Below are 17,870 nucleotides of genomic sequence, written 5' to 3' on the forward strand. Positions count from 1 at the left end.
TCACTTTCTTGACATGTTCTTTCTTTCTTTTCCATGTTCTTTTGAATATGGACTGCAGGATTTTTTACTTACACCTACAGACTCTATTAGACCACAGTTTAAAACCAGTTTTTCTTTTTTAAGAAAAGATCTCTTCAGAGTGTCAGATAAAATAGTATTTATCTTTTTGTCTTTTTTGTCATATTCTAATTCTTCTCCCATACATAAAAAATCAGTATCAACAGACAATGTTGTGTTGGTTGCCTTCTTCAAAACTAACATGCTGCTAGTACGAGACTTCTGACAAGTGGCATCATTATTAAATTGAGCAAGACTCTTAGAAGTAACAGCATCTTCATCTTTTGAGTTCTGTTCATCCTGTGCAAGTACAGTATCTCTGGAATAGCTCTCATGAGGTTCATACATCCCATATATTTCTTCATTTCCAGACTGACTGTCCAGCTTTGCAAAGGCACGCTGTGATTCAGTGCAAATGGCATGGTTTAATGCTGTCTTTGGGGTAGACATAGCTGAGAGAGTTGTTTTCTGTGTACAAATATTTAGATGTGAAAAAGAGGCAGAATTATTATTATTGTTGTTGTTCAAGCTGCATTCTTTGTGATTCTTTTGTACTGGTACATCGTCAATGTTAGTAACCTGTACAACTTCTGAATTATCAGTTTCATTAATTTGTTTCTCTTGCTTCTTCCCACTACTATCCACAATTACATTATCACCCTCATTAATATCCTTTCCACTTTGCTTCCTATTCTCTGATGCTTCTAGTTTATTCACCTTATCTTGCACATTCCCAGCTTCCTCATCCTTTCCCTTATTGCCTGCTTCATTTTTCTTTGCTTTACAGGTATTTGTACTTTCTTTTGCAGACGGAGAGCAAAAGGATGAGTGTTGACTTTGTTGTGAATTTGTGGTGTTTTCATTTTGCTCCATCACGGTGGGATTTTTCTGAGATTCCTTTTTGTTGCCCAGAGGTTTATTTGTGTATAAGCTAGAATCTTCTTGAGCAAAACCTTCTGGGGGCCACTTTGTCTTACTTAGTTTAGCTGATTCTTCAATAGAAAATGTTTTCTTAGATGTTGCATCATCTTTTGGAGGAGGCCATGTCATTTTTAATTTACTTCTTTCTGTCGATTTTTTCAAATTATCCAAAATATCAGGATGAGCACCTTCAGCACCTGAGTACAAGTTTTTATCAACTTCTGTAATTGGTTTAGGATCAACAAGTACACTATTAATGGGATTTTTTTCTTCAGCTTGAGTTTTGCTAATTGAACTAAGTTGATCTTTAGAATTCCATAATTCCTTATGCTGCTTGTGTCCGAAACCTTCATCATAATTTCCTTTTGATTTGAAAAGTTGCTTAAAATGGGGTTTACAATATATTTTTCCATGGAGAGATGCATAATTTCCCAAGCTGCCAAATGGAAGAAAATTTGCTTTATGCTTTTACATATAATAAATTACCATACACCTCCCACTTTCTCCCCCTTTCCCCCCTCAAAAAAAAGTATCTAAAATCTTTACTTGCAAATTCCCTTACAATTTCAAAGTCAAAATGAAGGAGAAGGGTCATGCTTGGTGATTTAAGAAAGAAGAAACTCATTTGCTTGTTGTACAGAATAAGCTTCAAATAGAAGAGTTCCACAGCACTTCTGGGCTTTTGGGACCATTTTGCTTCATCCAAACAAGAAAAGCTCAAATCCTCAGTTTTTCTACAAAGTAGCAGCAATTTAGTCTTTGTGCAAATTATAGAAATCTGGTTTTGATTATATTTGGATTCTCCTCCCAAATGAAGTAAAGGAAATGTGAGTCACTAAACCGGAGTGTGTTAAAATTGAAATTGTTCGTCTTTGCAGCCAGATAGTGCAATAAATCCATATTATATCCATATATTATATTAAATCCATATTTATATAAAGGTTACAGAGTGATTTGCTAGTGTAGAGAACCATTATAATTAATTTAATGAATGAGGAAAATTAAGAGAAAATTTGGTGTGTTTCAGATGTCTTAAATTCCACCTGAATTCCTGTGTCTACTGCCTCTGTTTCATGCTGTCCTGAAGGTCTGCAACAGTCAGTAGGAAGTAATAAGGGGAAGAATTTGGAAGGTACTGGGATGGAGCAGTTCTATAAGGAATTTAACGGACTCATTCCATGTCACAGTGCAGCTGTTAAGAGCAGAGACGAAAAGGAATACTCAGGATACCACCCTGTCAACCCACCAGCATCCTACCGGCTGAATTATCCTACAGTTGAAAATAATTTCACCTTCTATATTTATATTCAAAAGCAGGGTTGTGTGAGTGAACATGCAGTTACTTCTTACCTTAATTGACTGCTACAGTGGTGACATCGGAAACACGATTTGTGAAAATTCTGCTTATCCACAACTAGACATTCCATGGGGTAAACTCGCTGTTGACAGAGTTTGCATGTTTCATTTTCCTGAATCTGCAGTTTCTGCAACCACATATTAAAAGGTTACAAATTAGTCTAAGCCATGTGTTATGATTTGGTTTGAACAGTATCAGTCCATATATTTTGTATGTTAATTGGTATCTCAGCTGTTTATTGTAGCACTTCCTTTTTGTTCGACTAACAGTAATACTTTGAAAGTTAAAAACTACTTACCTTTCCCTTTGCAGGAATCCATGCATTTGAAAGGACTATTCACTTCACCTGGTACAATATCTTCCATTTATTTGTAATAACTAATTATTTTATTAAATATGGCAGGATAATAGAAGGTTTTCTAGTATAAGTGGAATTGAGTATAATGTACATATAATCTTTGTATGTACAATGTGATTTAAAGATCAATAAGTAGGGACGGATATTTGAAATTCTGATGAAGACTTTTTGCTTAGCCATGCCAAATGCACAGTAGGGTTGGCCCTTTTGTGGAAACCTCCAGACTGTGTACTCATATGGTCCAAATGTGCTATGGACATAATTATTTGTGGCTTTTACAATCTTAGTTGTCAGACTTAATACTTTTTTCAGTTGAATTTTAATACTAAGGTGGCTACATTTAGATTAACAAATTTATGAAGTCTTTTTCTTCGGTGAAGCATATTTAATTGTAAAGAAAATGATTTTTCTATAAAGTACAAAACATGAATAGAAAGTTTCCTACCAGTAAGGAGCAGAAGAATGGTGTTGGGCTTGGAAAAATGCCTGCTGCTCTTCTGTCTTGATCTCTGAATTGCTATGAAAATTGTATTAGCAGACAAATACAAAAAGGGTGGACCAAATAATTGCAGTATGAATATATCTGCACTGATGATAGTAATGCCTCTTGACATCATCAGAAAGTTTGGCCCCTTTCAGTATTCTGTCTGTTGGCTTGCCTGCTGGTGTTGATTTTACAACAGTTCACAAATCAAGAGAAAAAGTGATGTAGATTTTATAGCTACAGCTTTAGTTGCCATATCTCTCTAGTGTCTGTAATGAGGGCTGTGAAAAATGCTGAAAGTTCAGTATCTTTAAGATAATGTAGAACTTAGAAACAGAATAAACCACCAGTAAAAAAAAAAAATCTCCCATAGAATTGTTGGTCATTAATTATAAGGTCTCAAATGTAGACTCTGCTTAGATGCCAAGGAGGCTGAGAAAGAGCCTGACAGGCAAAAATTCAGTGTTTGAGACACGCCTCCCACTCCCAATGTATGGACTGCTTGTGAGCCAAGCACCAGGACACAGCTGAATATTCTTAGGCACACAAGTGTTCTGAATGTGGAGAGGGAGGGGAGGAAGGAGATAAGGTAATTAGGAGGGAAAAAATGGTGATACGTATCCAGGAAAACTGTCTCATTGAATGGTTACTTTGCTTAGTTGGTAACTGACAGTGAGTGTTGTGCCTCAGAAGGCAAGTCAACAGGAGAGGAAAGTAAAGAGGGAATTTATGGGAAATTTATTCCAAAACAACTTCCAGGAGTGAATAGTGAGGCAATATTCATCTCCTTGAAATTGAATGGTGTGTTGTGTTTTGGTGGCTGGGGGCAGCCTCTGTGGGGAGTGCAGGGCTGCCCCATGCTGGATGGCTCAGCCACGCTCCTTGTGTCTCTGGGAGAACATTCCAAAGAGGACAAAAAGTGCACATGCAGCCAGGACTGAGAGGAAAAAGTGTCAGAAACAGCCCTGCAAACACCACGGTGAGAGAAGAACCAGAGGAGACCAGGGGACCTGCAGCCTGGGAGAGGACACCACAGGAGCAGTCATCTGCACCAGGGCCTCTGGGGAACACCACAGTGGAGCAGGTGGGTATTCCCAGAGGGAACTGTGGCATATGGAGAGCCCATGCTGAAGCAAGGAAAAGGTGTGAGAAGGAAGGAGCAGCAGAGAGGAACTGCTGCCAGTATGTATGCTAGATAGTATGGACTAACCCCAGCCCCCATTCCCCATCCCCTCTGTGCTACTGGGGTTGGGAGAGGGACGAGGAAGAGGCAGGAGTAAAGCTGAGAATATGAAAAAGAGGGCAGGAGGGAGGTGTTGGGGTGTTTGTATTTTTTTCCCATGGCTGTACAAGTAAATAAATTTCCTTACGTTGTTCCCTGTCTTTATACTGTCCCATGAGCTTCTTCATCCTATTTTTTCTCCATACTTTGTTGAGAAGGGGGAATGGGACATTGACTGTGTTTCCAGCATGTACCTCAGAGTCTTTACAGCATCATTAGAAACTTCTTAGATGCATGTTTCAGCTGATGCTTGTTTCTTACTGGGGTGCTTTTTATTCATATAAAAGTTCAGTGGCCGCATTTCAACCATCTAGCTGCCTGCACCACCACCTCCTCTACCTAATGCAAGGACATTGTCCATAGTTCTTGCAGAGCCTGGAGCATGTGCATGCAGCACATCAAGAGGCTGCGTCTGAAACATTCAGGCTGTGTATTTTAACCTTTCTTCCTGCGATGGTTCCTTCTCTGCAGTACTTCTAGCTTTATCTGGGTCTGGAGGATCATCTTGAAATGGAACAGAAGGCTGGTTCTCTCTAACCTGACTTAGAGAGAGGACCTCTCCTCTCTGGATTTCATGCCACTAAGCATTATTTTTCTTGCCTTGATAACATCTGAGTGATGAAGGCAAAGCCATTTCTAACCTGCTTCACATCTAAAATCATATTCCATGATTTCGGATCCATGACATAAAATGTTAGAAAATGTTTTCCTTAATGTTTTCTTAATATTTGGTGTAAACATATATATAAATGTCTTAGTTCACATGAATTTTTGGGTACAGATCTGAGGACATAGTGGACTTTATTGGAGAGCTGGATGGCCTAGTGGACTCAGAATATACTGACATTTCCATTGGAGCTTTTGCATAAGTATTGGGAAGTTTTTCTGTGCTTCCATGTATCGGGAGCAAATAATTGCAGAGGTAGAAATTCCATCCTGTTTTTTCCTTGGTGTAGAAATTTCCTGTAGTCCGCTTGCTGAAATTGTAGCAGTAGCAGATAACTATGGAAGTCAATGTGATTTCCTGGTATGTATTTTCCATTTTTAGGGGACAAAAGTGTTGAGTTGTCTGTGGTTTATGCTTGTTTTTTCTTTCTTTTTTCCCCCCTTTTTTCTTAAGCATAGTAATATAGAAAAAAATTTTTCTATTCTGCACAAAAACTAGTTCTGCAAGCATCCAAGCAATAGGATTATAATAAGATGTGGAAAGACACAATCTATCATCTATTGCTCAGAATGCATAAATCCAATATTTTGAGCTAAGAGCTATGATATTTGCACCATTGAATATATATGAAAAGAAATGTGGAATTCATGCAAAATGATGATTGAGCTGTCTTGGAGATTTTGCTACAACAAATGCACACTTTGCACTATAAGCATAACAAACTTTAGCTGTAGCTTATGCTCATTTTAATTTCTTTTGAAAGTGTATTTTCTAGGCTTCGGAGAGTCTGTGCTGGCAAATTATACATACTTACAGATTCAAAACAAGGAAAGAGGAGACTATTCAGCAGAGGAGGAGAAAATGCAGAAGCTTTTACCTTGAATTGTTTTTGCCATATACTGTAAATACTTATGGAGCCTTCTAATGTATTTTGTATTACATTATGTGCACTTAATTCCTGAAGTCCATGTATTCCCACCACTTCCATAGGTTACATTTTTAATCATAATTATTCAAAATAGAAAGTCAACATGACAGACTAGTGTCTTAACTTCTAATTTGCATAAGGAAGGATCCCTCATTAAAAATACAGACCTTTACTTCTTTAGCAGGTGTTGTGATCTCTCTGTCAGAGTGAACAGCCTTTTCCTGAACTGCCTTTTCAATCTGCTGTTTTAAAATCTGTGTTACAGTCTTCGAGAGCTCTTCGTTCTGACCTGAATTGCTTACTGCAGTGGGAAGAAGAATAAAAAAGATTGGTTTTACTCCAACCTGCCTTTTTTAAAATTGACTTTATCAATGAATTATAAAACATTATTATCTTGGAAAAATTGTATTTAGCCTTGTAGAAGTCTAGAGAGTCACTTATCAGTACAGAAATCCATAGAGAAAATGGTAAAATAATTGTTAAGGGACATGATATAAACTACTGTTTTGCCACACCTGAGTGGTGTGGCAGGGCCAATGGGTGACTGAGGTCTGTGGGAGAATATAATGTATGAATTCACATTCAAGGGCTAAACTGCAGCAGCAGCAATGTCTCAACACTGTGATCATATTCTGCAGGGTTATTCAGTTCAGCTGCAAACCTTACCCATCTACAGCTTCGTACGTACATGGACTAGTGTTTGCCCATATTTTCACACAAGTTGTCAAGTCCCCTGTACTTTCAGGCGACTCAGACCGTATTTAAAACCACATCCTTATGCAAACATAATCTCTTCATACTGAATTCTAAACTCATTTCTGAAGTCGCACTGAAGTTAAGGAATGTGCATTGCTGAGAATTCGGAGCAGTGTGTATATGTGTATATGCTAAGAGCAGTACATTTGTGGGAGTAAAGGCATTTGCCATTGCTCATTTGTGAGCCTTTATTCTCGTGCCACTTCTTACCTATGTCATGCTGAGTGAATGTAGAGGCCATTTTCATTTCATGAGTAGTAAATTGCTCGTGAGGAGAAACCTGTGCACAAAACCTTCACTTTAGTCATGATTTAGTGCAATGCATAAGAATTTTACACACTTCTGAAAACATATCTAAAATATTGCAGCGATGAAAAATATGAATGTAAATCTAAAAATTATCATGATAAAACAATACTATGTTAAAAAGACTTAGTGAAACATCTCTAAAAATTTTTATGCACTAATAAGATAAGCTCTCAGCAGAAAATCTAGACCTTGCTGTACCAAGAGGTAAAGGAGGAAGAAGCAAAGCAGGTAAATATCAGTGTCAGTGTAATTGTCCAATGAGATGATTATTAAATTATATAGTTACCTCTTGTGTTTTAAAGGCTTCTATTTGACTTTCTTTGGAGGTCTTTTCATTGCACTCAGCTTCCCTGGTGCTAGTTGATACTGTGTGGTGCCTGCTACTTGATGTTTCCTTGAGACAAACAAAAAAAATTCACATTAACAGCTAATAGGAAATCTTTTTTTTTTTTTTGCCTGAAGGGCAAAATTAATTCTAATGTAAATGATGTAACTAGAGCAGCCATTTTACTGCGAGTGCCATTGTTATGATCTTTGATATTTATTGCTATCAATGTTGGAACAGGCTTTTTATAACACTGGAGATGTCAAGTCTTTATTACTTCAGCAAGACTATGGCCAGCAGATATGGCAAGCTGCATGAACAGATAAAATGCATAATTGGACTGGGAGGGGGCAAAGGTGACAAGGAGGATTTGTTCTGGCTTTGTGTCCTGTGCCTCCAACTTGTTGCCTGTCAGTGGACAGAAGGCTAATGCAACACTTTAAAAGGAAGTGTAATATGTCTGTATGAGGTGACAACTCCCTGCATATGCTTTATAAAGTTCTTCCAGTGCAAAAGTCATGATGAATTGCAATTGTGAAAAGTATCACCCATAGAGTAACTAAAAGATCCTATAAAATATACAGGGTAGGCCTGTAACTACAAGCCTGACAACTGCAGTGTAATAAACAGTGTATCTCCAGGAGTTTAAAGCACTGTCCAAGATGTCTGTGTAAACTGAGTTCTGAGCCTGTGTTTGGTTTGGCTTCAGATTCTGACAGTGATTTGTTTTCTTATTTGGAGCCTGCCATCCAACCTGTGTTATATCATTACTAGTGTCCATAGGGTACTCTGAGATTTAGTGATTAGAAGAAATAAATCTGAAAGATTGATATTATTAAGGCATCAGTCCTGTGCTTCCTCTCCCATGCACACAGAGCTGTCTAACAAATAATTTCACTCATGTCAAATTCTATTTTCTTCTTCCTTTGTTAGAAGGAAGCTTGTCTATTAGTTTCTATTGATAATAAGCTTTCAAATGAAAGGAGCTTCTGGTCCCTCCAGCAAGAGTTTTCCAAGCGTTCAGTGTAAGTTGAACATGAGTGGAGGCAGTACTGTGTTTCTGAGATTACTGCTGTACATCTAGTGTAACATAGAGCTGTAAACCTCCAGCATCTCAAGTCCTGACTACTACTTGAAATTCAGTTAATTGTGGGGCAAGAAATTAGTTCTTTCTCTTAGTCATGCCTTGAGAGAGCATATATTTATGGGATTTATTACACCTTCAAACTAAGGAATGCTTACACTGCTTGCATCTCCATTAATATTTCTGCTGAATCAATATAGGGGTCATCGACTGCCTGGCCTGTAATTTCTGCCATGCAGTAGTCAGCAAGGGTTCTTAGATCTGTGGCAGAGAAACAACGAGCATCCCCTCCATGGGCTTTAGGAATCCTTTTCCACCTCTGTGCTGCCAAATCCTGTTACAGCTATTAGAATGAATTAAAACTATACGAACAAAAGGTAGAATAAATTTTCTTGTTGCTGACCCAGTAAATTATTTAGTGGATTACTAGTATCAAAATCAATCCTTTCTGAACTGTCAGAGTGCATTGAGGCTTGAGGAGAGCAGGTCACAGCATGTCCTGCTTTTACAGGATGTCCTGTTTTACACTTGCAGGTTCTGTGTACATAACAGTTTTAAGGGAGCTGCACAACATATGAGGAAATGTAGAGCTAACCACATACCAGGTTGAAAAGAGGCAGTTCAAAAAGAATGAAGTACAAATTTTTCCATCTATTCTCTGTTTAATGACTGTGTAGGTGTATGTCTAATATGCCTTTTCATTCTATATGGATATTCTTTTTAATGTATTTATGCATATATATGCTTTTTTCATTTAAGATATGCTTTTCTGTTCTAATGTGCATGTTTTAGATATGTAATTCAAGCTCTCATTACTGGAAAAGCTCATTCATGAGACATGAAATATGTTCACAATAGTCATTATGTGTCCTTTGAATGGTGTGGGGTATTAAAAAGAAATATAATTAGACTTAATGTAGTCAGGAAGCAAATCTAATCTGAATGTCACTAGTGCTTTATTGCTGTAACTTTGGTACTGCCTATGAAGTAGTTGCCATATTGCAAAAGACCATAATAATTTAATGCTATAGCTATGGCCTCTAAAATGCACCCCAAACATTATGAGCCAGATTTTGACAATACAATTACACAGCCTTGCTCTGGCTGTGCTGAGAGGAAGGGGGACATGGAGAGTTTCTTTTTTTGTGTGTCAGTCAAAACGGCTAATTGAAATTCCAGTAACAGGGTGTTAAATGCTGCTTGTTTATTACTCTGAACAAGTGGAGAGTTAGAAGACACCTGGTTTCATCCCTCTATAATTGCCAACTGTTGGATATAGGATTACTGTAGATAGGATTAATTTAGTCTATCCCATTATGGTTTGTGGCATGTTTTGTAGATCCCATGGGCTTCGTCGTATATGCTATAAAATTGGTAAATTACATTTTGTTTATGGCATATTATGAGTAAGCTTCAGAAAACACTGTCAGCTGGATGATATTGGTATGCTGCTCACTCATGAATTGTTCCTTGTAATTTTAAAATTTTCTTTCAGACTTCTTTATCCTCCAGTCTCTCTCATTTGTTTCCTGTCACCCTTTGTGTGGGCTGCTGGCCTTCCCGTGCATACCTGTAACACAGAGGACTATAGTGTATACTCTGTCTCTGGGTAGTAAGTCATTCTAACCTGAAACAATACTATTTAAAAATAAACATGTGGGTACGAGAATAAGTCTGTATAAGTTTTGTTAGAGGAGTGTTTTTTTATGAAGGCATTCAGATTCTATTACTGAAGAGAACTGTAATTGCTACACACATTTTATATTAGTGGCCCATACAACAACTTTAGTACTTCTGCACTGCAATGATTTAGATAATTCTTAATGAAGAATGTGCTAAGATTTGAATTATCAGTAATTGTTCTGTGTAATTTAGACCAAGGTTTACTTTTTCTACAATTTCCTTCCTGTTTTAATAAAAAGAAAAGCTACTTTCTCTTTCAAAAACATAATTGTTTTTCAGCTCAGAATGTGTACACTACATTATATCTATATATGCATAAAACATGTATACAGTCCTTTATCTATGTAGGTATGTATTTCAAGGAGATCAAATTACTCAGAGGCTCATCCAAGCACAAGAAAGACTTTTACTATCCTACAATTGATGCATAATGTGTTTAGTTGAAATGTACATTATGGTCAACATATAATCTCCCAGAAATTGGCTAATGTAATATTGTTTATGTATTGGCAAATTTAGAACTTTCTGTTCTAAATGAACAGTATGTGCAAACATGTAAGCAGCAGTGGAAGTAAATTGTGAGCCTGAATCTTCAGTTACTAGAGACAATGGAATGACTATTTGGCGTGGATCTTCATTTCTTCCTCAAAGCAATGCTTTTTTATCTATTTATGTTCTTAGCACAGCCTCCCTGCACAGCAGCACTATGAGTCTTGCAGAAATTTCATATAAGAACTTCACTTATTTGCACTTCATCCCTATGATTTTTCAACCTTGGTTATTTGTATATACTTAGGGTGTCTTGGTGTTTGATAGATTTTCATAAAAATGTAAGGTTTTCACCATTTACTGACATTGTCCCATAATTCAGTCTTATTCTCTGCAATTGCTAGAAAATTGGCAATTGCTACTGTAGCTATCTTAGAAAATTCCTCTGGAAGGAGCCTCAGTGGAGGAGGGGTAGCTATGGCCATGTCAGTTCTGACATTCTATACTGTATGGTTGAGTGAATATCAGATGTTTTCTCTGTATTTCACTCCTTTGCTGTGTTGGAGGTTCAGCTCACTTGCCAGCAGTGGCTCATTTCTGGCACTGGGCACTGAGGCTGTGCCTGAGCTGGGGTAGCAAAGCACTCCAGGCTGGTGCCTCCACAGGTGTAACACCAAAGCTCGTGGCCTCTTGTCATCTTGGTGGCTGATGCTAGAAGGGGCTCATGGTGCCAGTGGTCACAACACAGACCAGGTCTCTAATCAGACTCTGGTTGAGTTTATGAGCACAGGGCAAGTCAGTTTTCATAGCTGCTCACCATTCTGGACACAAGTTTATTGAACACTGCTGATATTATGGCACCTATTACAAGGAACCAATCTCCAGTACAGTGTAAAGAGCTAGGAGTGATGACTGCTGCCTGTGAAAAACAGGAAGATGAATAGTTATTATTTGCACAATTGATGACAATATTTTGAATGAAAAGTCATTAATTCCATATTCAGTAATTGAATATGTACTAGAATGTTCAGTTATTCAGATTACTGTTTAAAAAATTAATTGCATCCTTATTTTATTTTGGATTAATAGTTGAATTTATCCAGATCTGGAGATCTGTCTTCAAACTATGTTTTCTCTGTTTTGCCCCAGGATGGATTCAGTGACCTTGAATAATCTTTCAACTACTTAAGTGTATAATTCCATTTTCCATGAAAGTGCAGTTATGTTACATAGAAATGGGATTTTATGGTCTTGCAGTAAGTTATTTAACCTAAATTTAAAGATGGTTCCATATGGTCTGAGTGATTTAGTTTTTCAGTGTATGTGGCTATTTCTGATGATGATTTGAGAGAGCCTGCTCAAGTAGCCACAGAGGAAAAATATGTGGGTAAGTGTGCTTTGAGGTCACATCTTGACTGAAGAAATGGAGCCATTGTAGTGGTTTTGTGGAGAGATAGATGTCCTGGGAAAATGCATCTACACATCACAGAAATGAAATTATTGGGTTCCGCATAAGAGAAAAGTCACATAATTTCTCTACAGGGTTCTGTATTCCTTCACCCAGAAAACTGGCAGGTAGAGTGGGCCACGTCATCAGAAAAGTATGTACATAATCCTTTCTTTAACCACGGTTTATGCACCAGTGTGAGTATTTCCCACTATGACATTTTTCTGCTTACTTAAAGATGCGTTAATACTCCTGCAGCAAACTGTGTTTTCTTCCCAACAAAATGGAATTTTGCTTTTTGGCTGTGCGAATTGTTGATACAGGTATTAATGTATAAGAAATGAGAGATGACTGGTAAATATGATGATACTTACATAGCATTAAAATATACCTGTGGCAAAATCTTAATGTGTCTTTTTCTACAAAGCTGGGAGAACAATATTGTTTAAAAATATCTGCAAGAAGTGCAAGATGGTAAAGAAATATACTGTTTTTCAGAGTGCACAGGACAGATTGTAAAGTGTTTTATTGCAGGGGATTTCACATAGTCCAAAATTGTTCCCTCCTACAATAGTTTTTCATGGTATGGCCTAATGAAGCAATGAAATGTAAAGGTCTTTTATCTGAAGTAACACATAGCTGCTGCTTTGTTCTACTTTCATGTAATGTCTGGGTTCTTCTGTGCAATTTTTGGTCTGTTTAAGGAAATTTATTAGATTTAATTCAGTGGAAGCAAGAAACTCCTTTGGAAAGAGAATGACTTAACATCAAGTGCAATAAATTCAAAATATCACTATGACACATGATAATGTAAATCACAGTCTTATAGACAGATTTCAGTATAAAATATTGCTATAATAATGCACTGCTTTACTCAATCTAAGTCTAGTTGAGTCTAATCTATAGTGAGTGTTCATCTGCATAAAAATATATGAATCCCGTGGTACATCTCAAATATAAAATTCTATGAGTATGAACATTAGAGAAACGTTGTCTTAGTCATAATGAAAAGTTGTCAGTAAAGCAAGCAGTCGTATTTCTTCCTCAGTTATCTAGCCGGGCAGACATAATTTGTTAGTATTAAAATACTATTGGTACCTGTAGAGATCTCTGCTGGTGCTGGTACTGAACAAAGGTCTTTTTTGGAGAGATCCTTTGCACTTTCTCGAATTGTTTCCTCACTGCTGCCAGGCCACCAGGCACAGTACAGAACTTGGTCTTCTGTGAACTCTAGGATGATAAAATAAGACCAGTTGTTTTCTATTGGTGCTAAAAACACATTTCTATGACCTATTTTTTTTATTTAACTTGTTAACAGTAATGTGCAGGAATGACTCAGACAAATACTGTTTTTGGCAAGTTCATAGACCTCTGCACAAGAGCCATACTTGATGATTTAAACAACTTAAAGGTATGCTTGGTCTGAATCTTGAGCACCGAAAGAAGTAAGTCCCATCTGCTTGATTGGCAGTAACAACCACTTTCCAGAGCAATCCTTCTGCTGTTCCCTCTTCTACTTGTCTCTTCTGAATTCTATGGCATTCAGAGTTGCCACCTTGTCCTCTCTGTGTTTTCAACGGGTATTGTTGAAAAACATGCAGAGAGCTTCAAGTGAGCCTTTGTGAGATGAACTCCCCAACAACAGCAATGAAGGTCTCCAGAGGGCACTTACCCTCAGGCTTCCTGCTCTAGTTCTATCCCTTATATGTTACTTTTTCGATGGTATTGGATGAAGCCTACAGCCTTTTCGTTTATTAATTTAATTTTCTGCTATGCAGAAAAAGGCCCACCCAAAAATTAGGAATACATTTGTAATGAAGCTACTAAGTAAATTAAGATTTACGTATGAGTAAGTAAGCAGATTGTAAAAAACAGGTTGGTTTTTTTTTCCCCATGTCATGAAGGCTGTATGATTATATATGTACATGGATATGTGAGAGTGAAAAGTAATTGTTTTAATGAATGAACATTTCAGTGACATCGTAACAGCCATTTGGATGTATTTTGAGCAGGTAAATGCACTTATGGGTCCTCTCATGAAATGTATTAATTCCTTTTAATGGAACCAAATATAAAGTTCCTTTTTCCAGGCAACCATCCATTTCAGCATGAAATTATGAGACCTTTCTGAGTATTACTGAAATAGTTCCTATGTGTTGAACACAGGTTGGGTCAGGCTTAATGAAGTTCTTTTCATTATGAGGGGGAGTACTAACTTCAGCAAAGCTTCTAATTGCTGGACTAGGGAATATGGACCTTCTCAGACAAGTGAAATGCAGGGATTTGCTCCAAATACACACCAAGCAGTTGGGAAATAAAGAAGTCAGCAGGCAGAAATCTAGAAAACACCTGGACTTTGGTGGCTGTTTTCACTATGTGGTTTCTGGATTATCCGGGCATGCAGAAGGTCCCTTCAGGCAATGCAGACCCCTTTTCCCAAGGCTAAAGTGCAGGTAAAACTGGGAATTCTTCTACAGCTGTACTTCAATACGGATGAAGATAATGTCTAGTCGGAGCTGAATTGTAGTTCTTTTGCCAGATATGGTCTCTGATTTACAGAAATTACTCTGGCCTAGTTTACAGTGAGAAAGTGTTCTTTCCATGTGCTGAAAGTTTAATGTAAACAAAGACCATTGTCATTCTCACATTAGAGCAAGCCCTCATAATGCCTTCCTTTCCTTGTACAAGGGATCTGGCTGCAACTTCTAGCTGGGATTTTAAGATGAAAACACACTTTTTAACCCTGAATGTTTCTGCAGAACTGAGGAAAATTTTCCTGGCTGAGATCTGAAGACGTGGTTTTCAGATATTCCTGACTGAAAATTCATGTGTATTGTGGAGGTGTGGTGAAGAGGTCTATTTCACTAGTTTATAAATTCTGTTAACCAAATACATTATGTGCTACTTGGTATCAATATTTTAAAATTTGCAGTAAAATACTTAATCCTATTGATAGACATATACAGAGAGATGTAAAACAAAATTAAGTAGGATTTTTTTCCTAAGTACTCTTCTATATAATGCTGATTTAAATAACATTATTAGAAAACAACACTTTTTTTCATACACCTTTTCTCATCGAGCTCCCATTTTAAAATGCAGTGATTTCAAGCTCCTTAGTTTGAATAGCAAGACGTCTAAACTTAATGTGCTTTTGAATATTATTTTATTATTTAGTAATAATTCTAGTAATGCAGAAGCTGCTGGCTTAATCTCTCACAAACCTATGGCCCTAATAAATGCAGCTCGTGCAACAGTGAAAGAAAAACCCAGTCCTTCTAATGAGTTAAAGGGCATTGTCCAGATGACCAAATATATAACATGAAAAATCTCTCTCAGCAGAGATAGAGACTGATGCATCAATAAATTTTCTAAATAGGTTTCTTAATTTAGGTGTCAAATTTTGATCCCCATAATGGTCCATCATTCAGCTTGGGTAAATAAAGAATGCAGGATGTGTCACTGTGCAAAGCAAATGGAGAGGTAGGAAGGTAAGAAACCATTGATATCTTACATGGGCAAAGGACACAGCAGCCTTGTACATAGCCATTCTTTCTTTAAAGGAGACAGTCTCCTGGAAATCCAGCAGTATGTTATCAGCCCTGGCAGTGCTCTCTTTAGATAGTCCTCTTACAAGTTTGCGAGACTCCACTGTAAGTACAAACAGACATGGTGTTTTCTAAGAGGAAAATAGCTACATTTTTCTAAATCTTGAAATAAAAGCAGTAGTAGAAAGAAGTATAATCAATTTTTAACAAGTTTATCTTATTTTCAATTTAGAGCTTAGAGAGTACAGAAAAATTTAAGTCAATGAACTTTTCAGTGGGGGAAATTTCTTGAGTAAAAACAATAAGCTTTTTAAATAAAAAAATTATAAAATGTAAACAACATACATAGTATTTTTCTGATAGTGTTATATTAGCATTATTTTATACTGCAAAAAGTCATTTAAAGTACTACAAATAATCTATTATAATTAGATCTATTATGTTCTAATTAGCCTTAGACTTTATAGTGTTAATTTGCTTACCAGAGTATTTTCTGAGACTATTGTAGATTTCAGCCTTTGTTGATCTTACATTAGGGTGTGCTATAGTTGGTTTAGTATCACTAAAACCTTGTAGAAAATTATCTCTATTGCTAACTATATTTTAGCCTTGTTTCAAGGTGTGAAGAGGTTATAGACTTATCTGGAAGTACTTGTAATTCAGCTATAGTGCATGTGGGGACAACAGCTCATAGGACTCCTGAAAAGGCATCTCAGTTACTAGCACTAGGAGGTTCTGCTGCTTTCTGCACACATTTGACTGTGTCAAAAGAATTCCATATACTCTGAAAAGTGCCTTAAATTTAGTGTAAAGATATTTTTCTTAGACAAAGGGGAAAAGTATGTTGTCATCATCTATCTTGTCTGTGATAAGAGAAATGGAACGAAAAAAGTGACTTTTGAACAACTGTCTGTTCATCTGGCACAGAACATAATGCCACGGAAGGGGTATCCCACTAAACAGGCAAGATTTCCAAGGCACACCTAGCCTTTCTGCCTATTCCCACTAAAACTGTTAAGCTGGCATAAGTGTTCAAGGTTCAGATATAGCAAGCAAATAAAACAAGTAATTCTACTCTTCAGTGAAAATCAGATGCAGACATGCATAGAAGAGTAATCTCAGTGTAAATATACTCAATTTCTTAGTATTTTCACATGACCATAACTTACATAAGGATAATTTTGGATTATGCTTATCCTATGCAGTAATTTTGCATATTTAATGTTAATCATGATAGATAAAAGAATTGTACAATTCAAGAAATAATAACAGCATCAGTGAAAGCCAGCTGAAAGTAAAAGAAAGATTTTCAGGGAAAGTAGAAAACAGAAGAGAGAGAAAAGTGCTGTTTCTCAAATAAGAAGTCTGTGCATTAAACCAAAGCTAACAAAACCATGGAAAATTTGAAAGTACACTTCGGCAACACAGAGGGATAGTCCACGACAGCCAGAAAGTGTCAGGTCATTTTTAAAGGCAGATTGAATTATGTAACACATCAGACTGAAATTTATAAGCCATTGCTTTAATTCTTAAGAATGCTTAGGAGTTAAAAATATTTCCTGGTATTTTGGTTCAACAGGGCATTTTTGCATTGTATATAGTCATAAGCATGTGAATGGTTTCATTAAGTCCAATGGGAATACTCATGTGCATGAAGTTAGATGTAGTTTAATTCCTTGCTGATATGGGGCCAATGAATTTAATGAACTGTTTTAAAAACATTTTAATAGGTACATATTATTAACCACTTGGGGAGTGAAGGTAATAGAAACTATTCTCTTGTTAGCTTTAAAAGCTTTAAACACAAAATTTTTTGTCTTTAGAAGCTAGTTGGTTTATAACATAATGTGAAACTCTGTAGTGGTATGAGAGGTTATATGATCTAAACCTTTGCTCATTCATTTTGCTCATTTTGCTCTAAGCTTTGCTCATTCAAGAGAACTTGAAGGTGAAATATATTCTGATTATTTCAGAGATAAATATATGTTTTAAAATAAACTAGTTGGTTAGAAGAGCCTTATCAAGCTGAGCTATGCCAACAAAATCTGTTTGCCTTTGTCATATGGGATTTGTATGATAGTATCTATTTCATAGAATTTAATTCTTTTATTAGTCGTGAGTTACAGTAATTCTATAAAGTAAACGAAGCTTGAAAAATCATTTGTGAATAATAGA

At 36.7% G+C, this 17,870-nt stretch overlaps 1 protein-coding gene across 1 annotated transcript in view; it reads right to left on the reverse strand.

Moving 5' to 3' along the window:
• XIRP2 (xin actin binding repeat containing 2) overlaps positions 1-17,870 on the reverse strand; it is a 40,156-nt gene continuing 22,286 nt past the window's right edge. Inside the window, exons 4-10 of the mRNA XM_088168288.1 lie at positions 15,662-15,798; positions 11,518-11,619; positions 7,406-7,513; positions 7,021-7,090; positions 6,222-6,355; positions 2,329-2,462; positions 1-1,414 (exon numbers count right to left, since the gene is read on the reverse strand). Coding sequence (XP_088024414.1) covers positions 1-1,414; positions 2,329-2,462; positions 6,222-6,355; positions 7,021-7,090; positions 7,406-7,513; positions 11,518-11,619; positions 15,662-15,798 — 2,099 coding nt within the window. The remainder of the gene's footprint in view (positions 1,415-2,328; positions 2,463-6,221; positions 6,356-7,020; positions 7,091-7,405; positions 7,514-11,517; positions 11,620-15,661; positions 15,799-17,870) is intronic.

This window comes from Sturnus vulgaris, chromosome 7, assembly GCF_052056855.1.
Source record: "Sturnus vulgaris isolate bStuVul1 chromosome 7, bStuVul1.hap1, whole genome shotgun sequence".
Classification (NCBI taxonomy): domain Eukaryota; kingdom Metazoa; phylum Chordata; class Aves; order Passeriformes; family Sturnidae; genus Sturnus; species Sturnus vulgaris.